This window comes from Scyliorhinus torazame, chromosome 1 (assembly GCF_047496885.1).
Source record: "Scyliorhinus torazame isolate Kashiwa2021f chromosome 1, sScyTor2.1, whole genome shotgun sequence".
Lineage (NCBI taxonomy): Eukaryota > Metazoa > Chordata > Chondrichthyes > Carcharhiniformes > Scyliorhinidae > Scyliorhinus > Scyliorhinus torazame.
Window position 1 is genome coordinate 354,008,371 of NC_092707.1, and position 18,759 is coordinate 354,027,129.

The window sequence follows — 18,759 nt, forward strand, 5'->3', positions numbered from 1 at the left end:
TTGCAATCAAGGGTCAGAAACCAGAAATGCAGGCTAGGTTCTGGGTTCCAAACCCCCATGTTTAGGTGCCACAATTTATACCTTTATTAATACGGCGGGAGTCATACATCCAGTACAACCTGTGCGTATGTGCCTATCCACCATATTGGGCTCTTAGCCTTAGTTTGAGTCTGAAAAGTGATATGGTGCCATTGCATTGCTAGGCTATACGCTGCAGCATAGGCCACTGGATAATGATTACAAGCAAGGCATGGGGCTGATATCCCCTATTCCTAAATGCTAAGATCAATTATAGCACCTGACTTACTGTCCCTGTTGAAATCAGCAGAGTATAACTTGAATGGGGACGTTCAAGTCTGTATGGTATTGGACCTGGACATACCTTTGGTTACTAGGCTTTTAAGTGAGCTTACAATCAATGTAATCTGCAACAGTTACATTTGCTGATAACAAATTATTCATCACAACACGTTTTCTTTAATCTGTTTCCAAGTACGGCATTATATTAATAAAATCACTCTTGATAACAAAATGTGTTTTTATTCTCCTGCAACCAGAGGTACCTGATCTAAATTTCCTACAGCTCACAATGTTATATGTCTTTCTCATCGGAATATTTACCGACGAAGCACAGGTAGGTAAGATTTGGATCAGATGTAGCCGCCACAGGGAAACCATGAAATCTCATGATTTGAAATCAATATAAGTAATCAGAATTACTCTTTATGAACTGACAATTGTTAAGACCAGATAAGGTGGGCCTTCAACTATGATTAATTAACATGCGTAAAACAAGATTTTGTGGGGTGCTCAGTGCATTTAAAGCAAGCTTTGATTAAATGTGAAGAACCACTGTCCTGAATGAGGTGATAGTTCAATGAGTCGTAGAAATATTAAGCTACCAAAGAATGAATTACATTATAAATATGTGCAATGTATAATGTAAGATGAGAATACTGTACAATGTATTAACAAATATCTCTGGGGGAAGAATACAAACAAATCAGATGCAAATGTATTTGGATCCAAGCATCAATTCACAGAGCAGCAGCAAATACATTTCCTGTCGACATCTTCTATTTGGCCTGAAGTATTTACTCACCAAAATAAAGTTGTTTATTGGCAAGCAAAGATGGGACAGCATCAATGAGGACTTTTGCAGCTGTCAATCGGATTTCTGTCTGCTGCTCTACTCCACAACTCTGTGCAACTAAATGAACCCACTGTCTGAGATCCTGAGTTATGGAATCCAAGGATTTCTGTTGAGACCAGAGCCATATATGAGAAAGCTATAGAAGCCTCTCCCAGAGGTAGCATATTGATTCATCGTTATACAAGTAGTTTGTTTCCATTACCTCCTGCTTCTTCAGCATTAGATGGATCACCAGCTTTGAAGCCAACGTGAGTGTGACACTCTGCATCTCAAGACTAAAAATTACAAGAAAATGCAGTTAATGTCTATGTTCAGCTTAAATTCAAAATAAAAATACAACTATCTATATTCAGTTGAAGAAATAAATTTAGACATTGACATATTTATCCCTTCAAGGTATTCTTTTAAATATCCTCAAAAATCTATGTGCTTCTTGGATACTATTCCCAACTCTCTACCATGATTCATGTTTTGCACCTTGCATGTTTGAAGCAGTTGGATAATTGGACACCAAGATGACTGCCAACCTACACGGTTTATTTATTTACAGAAAATTTAACTTGGCCATATTGACTTCAAGTGCATTGGTGGCTGAGGCAAGAAAAACACATACAGCTCACTGGCGGGGCAGGGCAAGAAAAAGCTGGCAACATCAGGAATTCTGAGGTTGGGGCGCCGATTTCAAAGTGCACCCCAATCTCTGATAAGAAAAATAGGAACCCCCACATTCACATGGAGAATCCTCCCCCCAACATGCACAAAACCCCCACCCATGGACAAGGGGAACCACTCCTCCAATGGAGCTCCCAAGGCCTGGCACTGTCCACTATCACTCCCTGGCAGTGCCAGGGTACTGCCCAGCTACATTCCTCTACCCTCAAGGGTTATACCTACCTATGCGCTCCTGGCGAGTTTCCTCCGCCTGGTTTACGTTTTTAAAAACATGTTGTAAACCTCGCTGACAATGTGGGAGGACAATACGCTGGGGATGCCAGCTTATGACATTTAAATATACTGAAAATACAATCCGTCACTGGCGGGGGTGGTAAAAATCGGAAAACTTGCGCTCATGTTGGCATTTGCGCTCGTAGTGAATGAACAATCCTTCCCCATGTCTCATCATGCCTACATCCCATTGATGTCCTAAACCTTGCAACCCAAGTGTCTTCAGTTTAATTAGTCACACACACATACACTAACAAGCCTGCTTCACAGAATAACACAACAAAACTCAAAAATATTAAAAATACCAACTTTCTTCACAACAGTAAACATGGCTTATTACAGCAGAATTAAAAGTTAAGTAATGGAACTTCTCCAGACTTCAGTCTTTTATATTTTCTTGAGATTTCTCAATGCATATTGTAGGAATACTGCTTACAAATTAAATAATCCTGTTATTTGGACATTCTGAATTCTTCCTCCGTGTACCCGAACAGGTGCCGGAATGTGGCGACTAGTTTTTTTTTTTTTTACAGTAACTCTGTAGCGCACAATGACTTACGAGAGAGACGAGAAGTGATGAAGTCGATTCAGGCTTTATTAAGCGAGACTTGTCCCCAGCAGTTCAGCAACAGAATGAAGCGACGGGGAGAAGCTCGGGTTCTTATACTCCGCCTTCAGGGCGGAGCCAGGAGTCAGCAGCCAACCAGGACCCGGGATCTGTCAGCCAACAGCATCACGGCTTCCCAGTCCCACATGACCCCTAATACATACCACCACATTCACCCCTTGTTAAAAAGGAACCCGGCGGGGTGGTGGTTCGCATGGTGGTAGGGGTTTACAAGGCTGGCCCTGGAAGGAAAATTTCGGACATGTTAATACAGTTTTAGCCCTACACTGGGCTATGTACAAGTTTGTGAAAACTATTTACAATATTAGCAAGAACATTTTTTTTTTTTGGTTACAATACAACAACATTCTTGATGTCACGCGGATGCCACGAGTCGAGCGGGCGGTCTGGTCTTCCTCGTCGATCGCCTCAGCCCCGGTGGTGGTGCAGGTGCTTGTTCAGGCGTTGTCGTCTCCGGGAGCGTTTCGGTGTTTGTTCCTGTTTCACTCCTGGGCGGGCACGGGGGGAGGACCGATCCCCCCGGGAAGGGGGCGGTCGCGGGGTGCGCCGGTGGCAGGGAGGGGATGATCGGTGTCGGGGGGGTGTGTGTGTTGCCGGCGGGCGTCAGGTCCCGCAGGGAGACCGTGTCCTGTCGGCCGTCGGGGTACGCCGCGTACTGGGGGTTCGCGTGGAGAAGGTGAACCCTCTCGACCAACGGGTCCGATTTGTGCGCCCGCACATGTTTCCAGAGCAAGATGGGTCCTGGGGCCGCCAGCCAGGTCGGCAGCGACGTTCCGGAGGAGGACTTCCTGGGGAAGACAAGGAGGCGCTCATGAAGCGTTTGGTTAGTGGTGGTACACAGCAGCGACCGGATGGAGTGGAGAGCATCCGGGAGGACCTCCTGCCACCGGGAAACTGGGAGATCCCTGGACCGTAGGGCCAGCAGGACGGTCTTCCAGACCGTGCCGTTCTCCCTCTCTACTTGCCCGTTCCCCCGGGGGTTGTAGCTGGTCATCCTGCTCGAGGCTATGCCCTTGCTGAGCAGGAACTGGCGCAGCTCGTCACTCATGAAGGAGGACCCCCTGTCGCTATGGATATACGCGGGGCAACCGAACAGTGTGAATATGGTGCCAAGGGCTTTAATGACTGTGGCCGCTGTCATGTCGGGGCAGGGGATGGCGAAGGGGAAACGAGAGTAATCGTCCACCACGTTCAGGAAGTATGCATTGCGGTCAGTGGAGGGGAGGGGCCCTTTGAAATCCAAACTGAGGCGTTCAAAGGGGCGGGAAGCCTTGATCAGGTGCGCTCTATCCGGCCTGAAAAAGTGCGGTTTGCAATCTGCGCAGATGTGGCAGTTCCTGGTGACTGTACAGAGTAGGGGAGGTTGCGGGACTTTATGAAATGGTAGAATCGAGTGACCCCCGGGTGGCAGACGTCCTCGTGGAGGGTTTGGAGGCGGTCTACCTGTCTGTTGGCACGTGCTGCGGGACAGGGCATCGGACGGCTCGTTCAGCTTTCCGGGACGGTACAAGATCTCATAGTTGAAGGTGGAGAGCTCGATCCTCCACCTTAAGATCTTGTCATTTTTAATTTTGCCCCGCTGTGCATTATCGAACATGAAGGCTACCGAGGAGTGGCGGATTTCTGAGGCGTGGAGGGTCCGGGAGAAAAAGGCCACGGGTCTGCCCGCTTGGTTAAGGGTGGCCGCCAGAGCTACGTCGGATGCGTCGCTCTCGACCTGGAAGGGTGGGACTCGTCGATGGCGCGCATCGTGGCCTTTGCGATATCCGCTTTGATGCAGCTGAAGGCCTGGCGAGCCTCTGTCGACAGGGGGAAGGTAGTGGACTGTAATAGCGGGCGGGCCTTGTCTGCATACTGGGGGACCCACTGGGCGCAATATGAAAAGAAACCCAGGCAACGTTTCAGGGCTTTGGAGCAGTGGGGGAGGGGAAATTCCATAAGGAGGCGCATGCGTTCGGGGTCTGGGCCTATTATCCCATTGCGCACTACGTATCCCAGGATGGCCAACCGGTTTGTGCTAAAAACGCACTTTTCCTCGTTGTATGTGAGGTTCAGGGCGTTAGCGGTCTGGAGGAATTTTTGGAGGTTGGCGTCGTGGTCCTGCTGATCGTGGCCGCAGATGGTTACGTTGTCGAGATACGGGAACGTGGCCTGCAGCCCGTGCTGGTCAACCATTCGGTCCATCTCCCGCTGGAAGACCGAGACCCCGTTTGTGACACCAAATGGGACCCTTAGGAAGTGGTATAGACGCCCGTCTGCCTCGAAGGCTGTGTACTTGCGGTCACCTGGGCGGATGGGGAGCTGGTGGTAGGCGGACTTGAGGTCCACGGTGGTGAAAACCTTATACTGGGCAATCCGATTTACCATGTCGGATATGCGGGGGAGAGGGTACGCATCTAGCTGTGTGTACCTGTTGATGGTCTGACTATAGTCTACAACCATCCTTTGCTTCTCCCCGGTCTTTACTACTACCACCTGGGCTCTCCAGGGACTATTGCTGGCCTGGATTATGCCTTCCTTCAGCAACCGCTGGACTTCAGACCGAATAAATATCCGGTCCTGGGCGCTGTACCGTCTGCTCCTAGTGGCGACGGGTTTGCAATCCGGGGTGAGGTTTGCAAACAAGGACGGCGGTTCAACCTTGAGAGTTGCGTGGCCGCAGATAGTGAGTGGGGGTATTGGGCCGCCGAATTGAAATGTTAGGCTCTGCAGGTTACACTGGAAATCTAATCCCAGTAATGTGGGCGCGCAGAGTTGGGGAAGGACGTAGAGCCTGTAGTTCTTAAACTCCCTCCCTTGCACCGTTAGGTTCGCGATGCAGAACCCTTTGATCTCTACTGAGTGGGATCCTGCAGCTAGGGAAATCTTTTGCGTGCTTGGATGGATGGTCAGAAAACAGCGTCTTACCGTGTCTGGGTGAATAAAACTTTCAGTGCTCCCGGAGTCGATCAGGCATGGTGTCTCGTGTCCATTGATCAGCACCGTTGTTGTCGTCGTCTGGAGCGTCTGGGGCCGTGATTGATCCAGTGTCACCGAAGCCAGTCGTGGTAGTAGTGTCGCGGCGTCTTCTTCGGACCCCGTGGAGCCGTCGATGCTGGGGTCCTTTGTTGTCAACCAGGATGGCGGCGTCCATGGATCGCACGCGGCTGGGGGTGGACAAAATGGCCGCCCCCATGGCTCGCACGTGGTCGGGGGTGGACAAAATGGCCGCCCCCATGAATCGCACGTGGCTGGGGGGTCACAAGATGGCGGTTCCCATCCTCCCCTCGTGGTGCCCGGGACCCAAAATGGCGGCCCCCGCGGGTCGCACAAGGGGCGCTGGGGGGGTTGGGGAGCGTTTGGGATATGCTGGGCTCGTTCTTCTCCGGGGATTGCGGTGACCCCCGGGACCGGCACACTGCCGCGTAATGGCCCTTCTTGCCGCAGCTTTTACAAATAGCTGCGCGGGCCGGGCAGCGCTGCCGGGGGTGTTTCGCTTGCCCGCAGAAATAGCAGCGGGCCCCCCCGGGATGGTCTGGCATTTTAACCGCACAAGCCTGCGAGGGGGGGGGGGGGGGGTTGTCGCGACGGGGGTCCACGGAGCTCAAGGGGCTGCCGCGCGGTCGGGGCTGTAGGCGCGGGCGTTTTGCGAGGCCACATCTAGGGAAGCTGCAAGGGCCCGTGCCTCTGAGAGTCCTAGCGACTCTCTTTCTAAAAGTCTTTGGCGGATTTGGGGAGAGTTCATACCTGCCACAAACGCATCGCGAATTAGCATGTCCGTGTGTTCGATCGCGTTCACCGGCGGGCAGCTGCAGCCCCGTCCCAAAATTAGCAGTGCGGCGTAGAATTCTTCTAGCGATTCGCCGGGACTTTGCCGTCTCGTCGCGAGTTGGTGGCGCGCGTAGACCTGGTTAACGGGCCGAACGTAGATGCCCTTCAGTAATGCGAGCGCCGTCGGGAAATCCTCTGCGTCTTCTATGAGAGGGTAAATTTCCGGGCTTACCCTCGAATGCAGGACCTGCATTTTCTGGTCTTCTGTGATCCGGCCGGGGGCCGTTCGGAGGTAGCCTTCAAAACATGCTTGCCAGTGTTTAAATACTGCTGCCGAGTTCGCTGCGTGGGGGCTGATCCGCAGGCATTCCAGGGCGATCCGGAGCTCCATAGTCTTTTAAGCTCGCTTAATAAATTGTAGCGCACAATGACTTACGAGAGAGACGAGAAGTGATGAAGTCGATTCAGGCTTTATTAAGTGAGACTTGGCCCCAGCAGTTCAGCAACAGAATGAAGCGGCGGGGAGAAGCTTGGGTTCTTATACTCCGCCTTCAGGGCGGAGCCAGGAGTCAGCAGCCAACCAGGACCCGGGATCTGTCAGCCAATAGCATCACGGTTTCTCAGTCCCACATGACCCCTAATACATACCACCACAAACTCCATTGCAGTGTTAATGTAAGTCTATTTGTGACAATAAAGATTGTTATTAGAATATAGAAAATTATTTAAGTAGATCAAAAATCGCTTTCCCATGAGCTAGAAATCAATAGATATTGTGAAAATTGATGGTCACATTTCTTTGGATTCTTCCCGAGCCTATTCAGTAGTTATTCATACAAACATTAAGGATGTTGAAAAGGAATAATTTCAAACACATTGTTTGAATTTGCCTTGGTTACTATGGGATGGATTTTACAGGGAAATGCATAATCAAAACCTTCCCTGTCTGAAAGATCTCCTTTCCCCCCTCCCCTTTCCCATTCCTTTACGATCTGTGCTTCTTCTGGCCATCCCCTCCCCCTCCACTCCACTCTATTGGTTGCTGGCTGCAAACAGGTCATGGTACAAGTTGGTGAACTGCTTTCACGTCCTGTGGAAGCCCTCTTTTGACCGATGGATGGTGAATTTTATCTTCTCCAGTTGGAGGAATACCGACAGGTCGTATAGGAAGTCTGCAGCTTTGGGTAGTGCTGCTGATTGCCAGCCTAGCAGGATTCTTCGGTGGGCGATTAGGAAGGCAAAGACAAGGCACGGCCCCCTCCACATAAAGTGGTCTGGCTCATCTGAAACCGCAAAGACCGCTACCCTTCTGTGCCAAGTTCTTCCTCCCATTTTCCCTTGGTCTTGTTCAGGGGGGAGGGTACCACTTCCAACAGGGCCCCACAGTTCCATTTCCTGCATCCAGCAGTTCCTCAACTAGCGAGTATGATGGTGTCTGAGGGCATGCCGTCGTTTCCCTATGGGGGAAGATATTGATCTGTATCCACCTCATTTTGTTCCCTTTAGATAGTTGGAACCTCTCCATGCGTTTGTCCAGAGTCACTAATCTGCTGTCTGTCTATATGTTGCCAACTGTCAGTGTCCCCTCATCCTGTCTCCACCGTTTGAAGGTGACGTCCATTGTTGCAGGCGTGAACTGGTAGTTGTTACAGATGGGGGCCATAGTGGACATTTTGGTTAGGCCGAAGTGTGTCTCACTTGATACCACATTCGGAGCGTGGCTACCACCAATGGGCCTCTTGAGTGTTTGGTCAGGGGAGATGCGAGTGCGGTTGTTACTCGGGCTCGGAGGGACGTCCCTATGCAGGGACTCTCCTCCATCCTCACCCATCCCCTCACTCTGTCTGCAGTGGTCGCTCAGTGGTAGATCTGTAGGTTTGGGAGGGCCTCCCATATTTCTTTTCTTTTGTGCAGAACCCTTTTTCGGATCCTCGGGTTCTTCCCTCCCCCCAAACAAGCGGCATGATTAATTTGCCTACTGTGTTGGGGATGTAGATTCGGAGGGATCTGAACAGGAAGAAGAACCTGGGCAGTAAGTTCATTTTTGATCATCTGCACTCTCCCCTGCAAGCGAGGGGGAGAGCGTGTCCCACCTCTGCAGGTCGTTTATCACTTCCTCCACCAGACTCGTCAGGTACCATTTGTGGATCCATTTCCAGTCATGGGCTATTTGGATCCCCAGGTAGTGGAATTTGTTTTGGGCTTGTTTGAATAGTAGTCCCTCGAGCTCTGTCCCTCTCCATTGCAAGTTCACCAGGAGGACTCTTGCTCAGAACATAGAAAATACAGCACAGAACAGGCCCTTCGGCCCACGATGTTGTGCCGAACCTTTGTCCTAGATTAATCATAGATTATCATTGAATTTACAGTGCAGCAGGAGGCCATTCGGCCCCCTGAATCTGCACCGCCTCTTGGAAAGAGCACCCTACCCAAACTCAACACCTCCACCCAACACCAAGGGCAATTTTGGACACTAAGGGCAATTTATCATGGCCAATCCACCTACCCTGCACATCTTTGGACTGTGGGAGGAAGCCGGAGCACCCGGAGGAAACCCACGCAGGCACGGGGAGGACGTGCAGACTCCGGACACACAGTGACCCAAGCCGGAATCGAACCTGGGACCCTGGAGCTGTGAAGCAATTGTGCTATCCACAATGCTACCGTGCTACCCTTAAGAACAAATAAATCTACACTATATCATTGTACCGCAATCCATGTACCTATCCAATAGCTGCTTGAAGGTCCCTAATGTTTCCGACTCAACTACTTCCACAGGCAGTGCATTCCATGCCCCCACTACTCTCTGGGTAAAGAACCTACCTCTGATATCCCTCCGATATCTTCCACCTTTCATCTTAAATTTATGTCCCCTTGTAATGGTTTGTTCCACCCGGGAAAAAGTCTCTGACTGTCTACTCTATCTATTCCCCTGATCATCTTATAAACCTCTATCAAGTTGCCCCTCATCCTTCTCCGTTCTAATGAGAAAAGGCCTAGCACCCTCAACCTTTCCTCGTAAGACCTACTCTCCATTCCAGGTAACATCCTGGTAAATCTTCTTTGCACCTTTTCCAAAGCTTCCACATCCTTCCTAAAATGAGGTGACCAGAACTGTACACAGTACTCCAAATGTGGCCTTACCAAAGTTTTGTACAGCTGCATCATCACCTCACGGCTCTTAAATTCAATCCCTCTGTTAATGAATGCGAGCACACAATAGGCCTTCTTCACAGCTCTATCCACTTGAGTGGCAACTTTCAAAGATGTATGAACGTAGACCCCAAGATCTCTCTGCTCCTCCACATTGCCAAGAACTCTACCGTTAACCCTGTATTCCGCATTCATATTTGTCCTTCCAAAATGGACAACCTCACACTTTTCAGGGTTAAACTCCATCTGCCACTTCTCAGCCCAGCTCTGCATCCTATCTATGTCTCTTTGCAGCCGACAACAACCCTCCTTACTATCCACAACTCCACCAATCTTCGTATCGTCTGCAAATTTACTGACCCACCCTTCAACTCCCTCATCCAAGTCATTAATGAAAATCACAAACAGCAGAGGACCCAGAACTGATCCCTGCGGTACGCCACTGGTAACTGGGATCCAGGCTGAATATTTGCCATCCACCACCACTCTCTGACTTCTATCGGTTAGCCAGTTCGTTATCCAACTGGCCAAATTTCCCACTATCCCATGCCTCCTTACTTTCTGCAGAAGCCTACCATGGGGAACTTTATCAAATGCCTTACTAAAATCCATGTACACTACATCCACTGCTTTACCTTCATCCACATGCTTGGTCACCTCCTCAAAGAATTCAATAAGATTTGTAAGGCAAGACCTACCCCTCACAAATCCGTGCTGACTATCCCTAATCAAGCAGTGTCTTTCCAGATGCTCAGAAATCCTATCCTTCAGGACCCTTTCCATTACTTTGCCTACCACCGAAATAAGACTAACTGGCCTGTAATTCCCAGGGTTATCCCGAGTCCCTTTTTTGAACAGGGGCACGACATTCGCCACTCTCCAATCCCCTGGTACCACCCCTGTTGACAGTGAGGACGAAAAGATCATTGCCAACGGCTCTGCAATTTCATCTCTTGCTTCCCATAGAATCCGTCGATATATCCCGTCAGGCCCGGGGGACTTGTCTATCCTCAAGTTTTTCAAAATGCCCAACACATCTTCCTTCCTAACAAGTATTTCCTCGAGCTTACCAGTCTGTTTCACACTGTCCTCTCTAACAATATTGCCCCTCTCATTTGTAAATACAGAAGAAAAGTACTCGTTCAAGACCTCTCCTATCTCTTCAGACTCAATACACAATCTCCCGCTACTGTCCTTGATTGGACCTACCCTCACTCTAGTCATTCTCATATTCCTCACATATGTGTAAAAGGCCTTGGGGTTTTCCTTGATCCTACCCGCCAAAGATTGTTCATGCCGTCTCTTAGCTCTCCTAATCCCTTTCTTCAGTTCCCTCCTGGCTATCTTGTATCCCTCCAATGCCCTGTCTGAACCTTGTTTCCTCAGCCTTACATAAGTCTCCTTTTTCCTCTTAACAAGACATTCAACCTCTCTTGTCAACCATGGTTCCCTCACTGGACCATCTCTTCCCTGCCTGACAGGGACATACATATCAAGGACATGTAGTACCTGTTCCTTGAACAAGTTCCACATTTCACTTGTGTCCTTCCCTGACAGCCTATGTTCCCAACTTGTGCACTTCAATTCTTGTCTGACAACATCGTATTTACCCTTCCCCCAATTGTAAACCTTGCCCTGTTGCACGCACCTATCCCTCTCCATTACTAAAGTGAAAGTCACAGAATTGTGGTCACTATCTCCAAAATGCTCCCCCACTACAAATCTATCACTTGCCCTGGTTCATTACCAATTACTAAATCCAATATTGCCACATCTCTGGTCGGACAATCTACATACTGTGTTAGAAAAGCTTCCTGGACACACTGCACAAACACCACCCCATCCAAACTATTTGATCTAAAGAGTTTCCACTCAATATTTGGGAAGTTAAAGTCACCCATGACTACTACCCTGTGACTTCTGCACCTTTCCAAAATCTGTTTCCCAATCTGTTCCTCCACATCTCTGCTACTATTGGGGGGCCTATAGAAAACTCCTAACAAGGTGACTGCTCCTTTCCTATTTCGGACTTCAACCCATACTACCTCATTAGGGTGATACTCCTCGAACTGCCTTTCTGCAGCTGTTATACTATCTCTAATTAACAATGCCACCCCCCCACCTCTTTTACCACCCTCCCTAATCTTATTGAAACATCTATAACCAGGGACCTCCAACAACCATTTCTGCCCCTCTATTATTCAAGTTTCCGTGATGGCCACCACATCGTAGTCCCAAGTACCGATCCATGCCTTAAGTTCACCCACCTTATTCCTGATGTTTCTTGCGTTGAAGTATACACACTTCAACCCATCTCCGTGCCTGCAACTACTCTCCTTTGTCAGTGTTCCCTTCCCCACTGCCTCATTACACGCTTTGGCGTCCTGAATATCAGCTACCTTAGTTGCTGGACTACAAATCCGGTTCCCATTCCCCTGCCAAATTAGTTTAAACCCTCCCGAAGAGTACTAGAAAACCTCCCTCCCAGGATATTGGTGCCCCTCTGGTTCAGATGCAACCCGTCCTGCTTGTACAGGTCCCACCTTCCCCAGAATGCGCTCCAATTATCCAAATACCTGAAGCCCTCCCTCCTACACCATTCCTGCAACCACGTGTTCAACTGCACTCTCTCCCTATTCCTAGCCTCGCTATCACGTGGCAGCGGCAACAAACCAGAGATGTCAACTCTGTCTGTCCTGGCTTTTAACTTCCAGCCTAACTCCCTAAACTTGTTTATTACCTCCACACCCCTTTTCCTACCTACGTCGTTGGAACCAATGTGCACCACGACTTCTGGCTGCTCCCCCTCCCCCTTAAGGACCCTGAAGACACGATCCGAGACATCCCTGACCCTGGCACCCGGGAGGCAACATACCTTCCGGGAGTCTCGCTCGCGACCACAGAATCTCCTATCTATTCCTCTAACCATTGAATCTCCTACAACTATTGCTTTTCTATTCTCCCCCCTTCCTTTCTGTGCCCCAGAGCCAGACTCAGTGCCAGAGACCTGGCCGCTAGGGCCTTCCCCCGGTAGGTCATCCCCCCCCAACAGCATCCAAAACGGTATACTTGTTTTGAAGGGGAACGGCCACGAGGGATCCCTGCACTATCTGCCGGGTTGTTTTTTTCCCCCTGACTGTAACCCAGCTATTCTTGGTCTGTACCTTGGGTGTGGTTACCTCCCTGTAACTCTTCTCAATCACCCCCTCTGCCTCCCGGATGATCCGAAGTTCATCCATCTTCAGCTCCAGTTCCCTAACACGGTCTTTGAGGAGCTGAAGTTGGGTGCACTTCCCGCAGGTATAGTCAGCGGGGACACCGGTGGTATCCCTCACCACCCACATCCTACAGGAGGAGCATGCAACTGGCCTAGCCTCCATCCCCTCTTACCTGACAGAATATAGCTGCCCTGTGGACTAACTAGATCTCCGCCCTCCGACTCTGCTCCAAGTCAGCTACACTTTCTGTAAACTCCGGGCTCTCTTCTCACTCTTTGCGGAAATGTCGGAAACAAAATGAAAGGAGCACCTTACTCCCTCCTCACCTAACTCCCTCGGTCACCAAACTCTTACTATAGCACTCAAATGCACCAAATTCAGCACTCCCTCGGTCACCAAACTCTTACTATAGCACTCAAATGCACCAAATTCAGCACTCCCTCGGTCACCAAACTCTTACTATAGCACTCAAATGCACCAAATTCAGCACTCAGTGCAAACAAAGTCTGCACTGTAGAGGATCACTTTTATACTGTGAATCGAGCCTCTGAAAACTGGCCTAATCCAATTAACTAATTAACAAGCTCCAGCTGCAAGTGCCTACAAGTAGAAGCTTGTTTAAAGCTGATTGAAAATTCACCTTCTTCTAAACCAAACAGCAACTTTTAAGTTAATTAACTAAATAAAAGAAAGACTAAACTTTACATAAAAATGAAGCCTTATACTCCCTCGGTCACCAAACTCTTACTATACCACTCAAAATGCACCAAATTCAGCACTCAGTGCAAACAAAGTCTGCACTGTAGAGGATCACTTTTATACTGTGAATCGAGCCTCTGAAAACTGGCCTAATCCAATTAACTAATTAACAAGCTCCAGCTGCAAGTGCCTACAAGTAGAAGCTTGTTTAAATCTGATTGAAAATTCACCTTCTTCTAAACCAAACAGCAACTTTTAAGTTAATTAACTAAATAAAAGAAAGACTAAACTTTAGATAAAAATGAAGCCTTATACTCCCTCGGTCACCAAACTCTTACTATAGCACTCAAAATGCACAAAATTCAGCACTCAGTGCAAACTCAGGTTGAGTTTGTATCCCGAAAAGGCTCCAAACCTCTTTAAGAGCTTCATGATCCCTTCCATGCTGGTTTGCGGGTCTGAGATGTAGAGGAATAGGTCATCCGCATAGACTGAGACTCTATGCTCTTTGTCCCCCACTCTGGAAACCTCTCCAGCCTTTTGTCATTCTGAGGGCGAGTGCCAGTGGTTCGATTGCTAGAGTGAACAGCAGCGCACATCCCTGCCTCGTGCCTCTGTGCTGCTGGAAGAATTTAGAGCTGGTGGTGTTTGTCCGTATGCTCGCCATGGGAGTGCTGTACATGAGTTTCACTCAGGAGGTGAACCCTGGTCCAACCCCAAACTGTTCCAGTATCTCCACTCGACTGTCGAAGGTCTTTTCCACATCCAAGGAGATGATCACTTCTGGTGTTCTCTCCCCGGATGGGGTCATTATCATGTTCAGCAGGTGCCTGATGTTCGTTACAAGTTGTCTGCCCTTGCCAAAGCCCGTCTGGTCCTCTGCGGCCACGTCCAGTACGCAGCTCACCAACCGCCTTCCCAGGGTTTTTGCCAGGACTTTCACATCTACATTGAGAAGCGAGATGGGTCTGTCAGACCTGAACTCAATCAGGTCTTTGTCCTTTTTGGGTATCAGCGACATTGAGGCTTGTGCCAGTGTTGATGGCAAGGCACCCCTTACCAGTGAGTCTCTGAACATCTCCCACAAGTGCGGGGCCAACACTGGTGCAAATGTTTTGCAGAGGTCCGCCGGCAACCTATCTATCCCCGCCATCTTCCCCGCCTGCATGGAGTTGATACTTTCCATGATTTCCCTAGTTCTAATGGTGCTTCCAGGCCCTGTCTTCTATCTTCCCCCACGTCTGGCATATCCAGCCCATCGAGGAGCTGCTTCATCCCAGAGTCCCCCTCGGAGGGGGCTCGGAGGTGTACAGCCCCTGGTAGAAGGCCTCATTGACCCTTTCCGGCACGGCGACTAGCTTGCTGCTGCGGTCCCTAACCTAGGCTATTTCTCTCGTGATTGCCTGCTTTCTCAGCTGGTGGGCCAACAGGTGGTTGGCTTTGTCTTCATGCTTGTAAAATGTCTCCCGTATCTGGCGGAGTTGGTCCACTACTATCCTCGTGGAGAGCAGATCAAAGTCCATTTGTAGCTTTTTCCTCTCTACCAGTTGCTCTACGGTCGGGGCAGTTTAGTACCGCCGGTCCACCTCCAGCATGGAGTTGACCAGCGATTGCGTAGCCACCCTCTCCTTCCTATTCAGCGTGCTTTATAGGCAATAATTTCTCCTCTAATCATTGCCTTCAGGGCCTCCCACAACGTGGAGAGTGAGACCTCCCCATTCCGGTTGTTGGTAATGCACCCATCTATGGCCTGTGATATGATTTCACAAAATGCCTGACTGACAAGGAGGGCCATGTCAAACCTCCATGGGAGGCGTTGGGCCCGGCCCATCTCTAACCTTACATCCATGTAGTGTGGAGCATGGTCGGAGATTACGGTTGCGGAATATTCTGCTCCAACTACTCCCGGAAGCACTGATTTCCCCACTACAAAGAAGTCGATCCTGGTGGAGACCGTGTACCTGGGAGAAGGAGAACTCCTTCTCCCCTGTGTGTGTGAGCCTCGATGGGTCCACTGCCCCTATCTGTTCCATGAACGTGCCTGGTTCCTTCACCATGTTAGATTTTTAAACTCCAATTTGGGGTTTGATCTGTCTGTCCGTGGGTCCTGTACGCGATTAAAGCCCCCCCCCCCACCGCATGATGAGTCGGTGTGTGTCCATGTCGGAGATTTCACCATGGTCTTTTTCATGAATTCCGCGTCGTCCCAGTGGGAGCATACACGTTAACAAGGACCACCAGTGCCCCTTCCAGGACACCGCCGACCATGATGCCCCATCCCCCTTGGTCCGTAACCGTCCTTGTCGATGTGAATGCTGTCCTCTTGTTGAACAGTATGGCTAACCTCCTAGCTCTTGTCCCGCAGCACAAATGGTACATCTGTCCCACCCAACTCTTTCTTACCCGCAATCGGTCCGTCTCCCTCAGCTGTGTCTCTTAGAAGAAGACTATGTTGGCTTTCATACTTTTCAGGTGAGCGAAGACTCTGGCTCTTTCACAGGGCTGTTAAGTCCCCTGACGTTCCAGGTGACTACTCTGATGGGGGTTTCTGTACCCTCCCCCTCCCGCGGGATCAACTATACTTACCTTCTGGATGCACCCCCGCACTCCGGGGTTTCCCTTTTTCAGGGGGCCATCCAAAATGGCTGCGGTCACCGTACTCACCATTAGGCCGGGAGAATCCACTTTCACGCCGTACTCGGGCCTGGCGCCGGTCCGGTGATTCTCCGGGCCCCGAAAATCGGCGTAACCGCGCAGTACACCGTGTGGCCGGGGGCCCATTGCCAGAGGCCCGCCCAGAAAATCTCCGCTCCTGACCGGCCGAGTTCCTGACGGCGTGGAACTAACTACCTATTGCCTGTCGGGATGTTGGCATGGCGGCTGCGGACTCAGTCCGCGGTCGCCCTGGTCGGGGGGGATCAGAGGCCAGGGGAGGCCTTAAAGGCGGTCGGGGATTAAATCCGCGCGGTTTGATGCCTGGGCGCCAGGCCGATCGTGGGGGGGGGGGTCGCCTTTCTCTGTCTGGCTCTGCAGTCCGAGTCTGCCATGGAGCTCGGCGCGCCCGCAGGAGGCTGCCACCGTGCACATGCGCGGACTCCGAACCAGAAATGCGGGGGCCATATCCACAGCTAAAGCTGGGAGTTTTACTCCGGGTCCCTGCGAGCCCCCTGCAGGGCTCAGAATTAGTTCATCTTTTTTCTAAGAATCTCGGGAGTAAAACTCCACAGTTTTAACGCCAGTGTGGGGACATAGTCCCATTTTGGGAGAATCTAGCCCCAGGTTTTTCAGAATTATTTTTATGAAGCTAGTAACTGAAAGAGTGACAAGGAAGTGATGGTGAAAGCAACAAAGGTTTTAATTACACAATAAACTACGAGATACAACTCCACTCCCAGAAGGATCTCCCAATCCGACCTACATCCAGTTTGGGATTTTTATGTCCGGTTGGCTTCCCTTGTTAAGAGAAAGCCCTGCCCCCTTAATGGGAAACTCGTTTTCATCCGAGGTTATGGGGAACCTGACAGTCCACACCCCATGGATCTCGTGAGGGTTACACCACTCATCACCTCCCCCCCGCCGAGTCTGGAACAGCGTCTTCTGTGATGGTTGTCGGGCAGGACCCCTGGTCCTTTTTGCCTGGTTGGTGCTTGGGCTGCGTCAATGAGGGTCCTGGCAGCGTGTAGCGCACGTGGGACCATTGTTTTAGAGCCAAGCGTCAAAGTGGCACCACCTCTAGTGTTCCGGTATCTGTGCCCTGGTCCTCGGCAGCCGCAAGTGGTTGCGCCTCCTTGCCCTCTGCATCTAACGCCTCCTGGAGTTCTTGGAACCATGGTGGAGGTGGCAATAACGGTGCCGGTTCATCCTAGGAAGGGTCGGCCAATGCCTGGGGAGGTGATCTATGTGCTGATTCGAATCTCGATCCTGCCCTCGTAACATGCATGACACCGGTGCTGTGTGCTTCAGTATGGGACCCAGAACCCACATGACCCCGCTGCCGAAATTTCAGACATGCACGTCGCCGGCGAAAAAGTGTATGCCAGCCTGAATACAATTCAGACCGTTACTGCCTGCTGCAGACATTCTCAGCAATGTCCGGCAACATGAGGCTCGGAAATCTACATAGGCGCTATCCTATGAGCAACTCTGATGGTGCCACCCCCACGGTGGCTTGCGTCGTAGTCCTATAACAAGAAAAGGAAATGGGCCTGACGCGTCTCAAGGGATAGTTTATTTCTGTATCTCCAGCTTCAATGTCTGAACTGCCCGCTCGGCTAACCCATTTGATATCGGGTCGTATGGTGCAGCGGTGGTGAATCCTGTTCGTCCGGAAAAGGATCACATATTCTGCGCTGGCGAACGCAGTCTCGTTGTCCAAAATGAGGACCTCTTGTATGCCGTGCATGCTAACTGTCTGTTGGAGCTGTTCAAAAGCATTTGGTGAACTTCCATCCATTTTGAGTGGAGGTCGATCAGGATCAGGAACATCAATCCATGGAAAGGGCCGGCAAGACCAATATGAAGTCGAGACCAAGATCGTCCTGGCCTTTCCCAAGGGTGCAGGGGTGCCGACGGCGGAACTTCAGGTGTTCCTGGCATGGCCTGTACTGCTGGGCAAGCTTCTTGATATTGGTGCTGATGCCTGGCCACCATACGTAGCTGTGGACCAACTTGGAGATCCTGCAAAAAAAACTGTACAAACTGTATAGATGTCTGTTGGGAAGTTTTTTTCCCCGAACAGTTTGTGTTGTAACTTTTCATAAATGTTTTGAATAAAATACATTAAAAAAAATGGAAATCCTGCAAAATGGGCCGTAACCCTTCGTCGCGACCACGACACGCATCTCCCATAGAAGGATGCGATAGGTTTAGATAAAGGATCTTGGATCGGCGCAGGCTGTGCTGTAATTTTCTTTGTTCCATACTGAGTTCCGTTATCTTCATTGTAAAGGCTTTCAGGTCGTCAGGCAATGTACAGTGTTGGGCCCTGTACAAAATGATGTGCCGGATTTGGGCTAGCTGGGGGTCCGTCTGGGTCCAAGGATGGATTTGGGATGCTGTGACGGGCAACATGTCCATAAAATGTAATGCCGCCATGACTTCGTCGGCGCAAGCGGGCATCGGCGACCTGGTCGGCAGGGGCAGCCGACTCAAAGCATCCAGATGAGGGATCTTCATCTCGGGATGGTTTTCCAACACATATTTATAAGCCGGCC

General features: G+C 50.3%; 1 protein-coding gene across 5 annotated transcripts in view; it reads right to left on the bottom strand.

Annotated features, from left to right (window-relative positions):
- thada (THADA armadillo repeat containing) overlaps nt 1–18,759 on the bottom strand; it is an 820,576-nt gene that overhangs the window by 149,460 nt on the left and 652,357 nt on the right. For all 5 annotated transcript variants that reach the window (XM_072510451.1, XM_072510443.1, XM_072510470.1 and 2 more), the window contains 2 exons: nt 1,356–1,428; nt 1,103–1,259 (listed from right to left, as the gene is read on the bottom strand). In XM_072510451.1, coding sequence (XP_072366552.1) covers nt 1,103–1,259; nt 1,356–1,428 — 230 coding nt within the window. The remainder of the gene's footprint in view (nt 1–1,102; nt 1,260–1,355; nt 1,429–18,759) is intronic.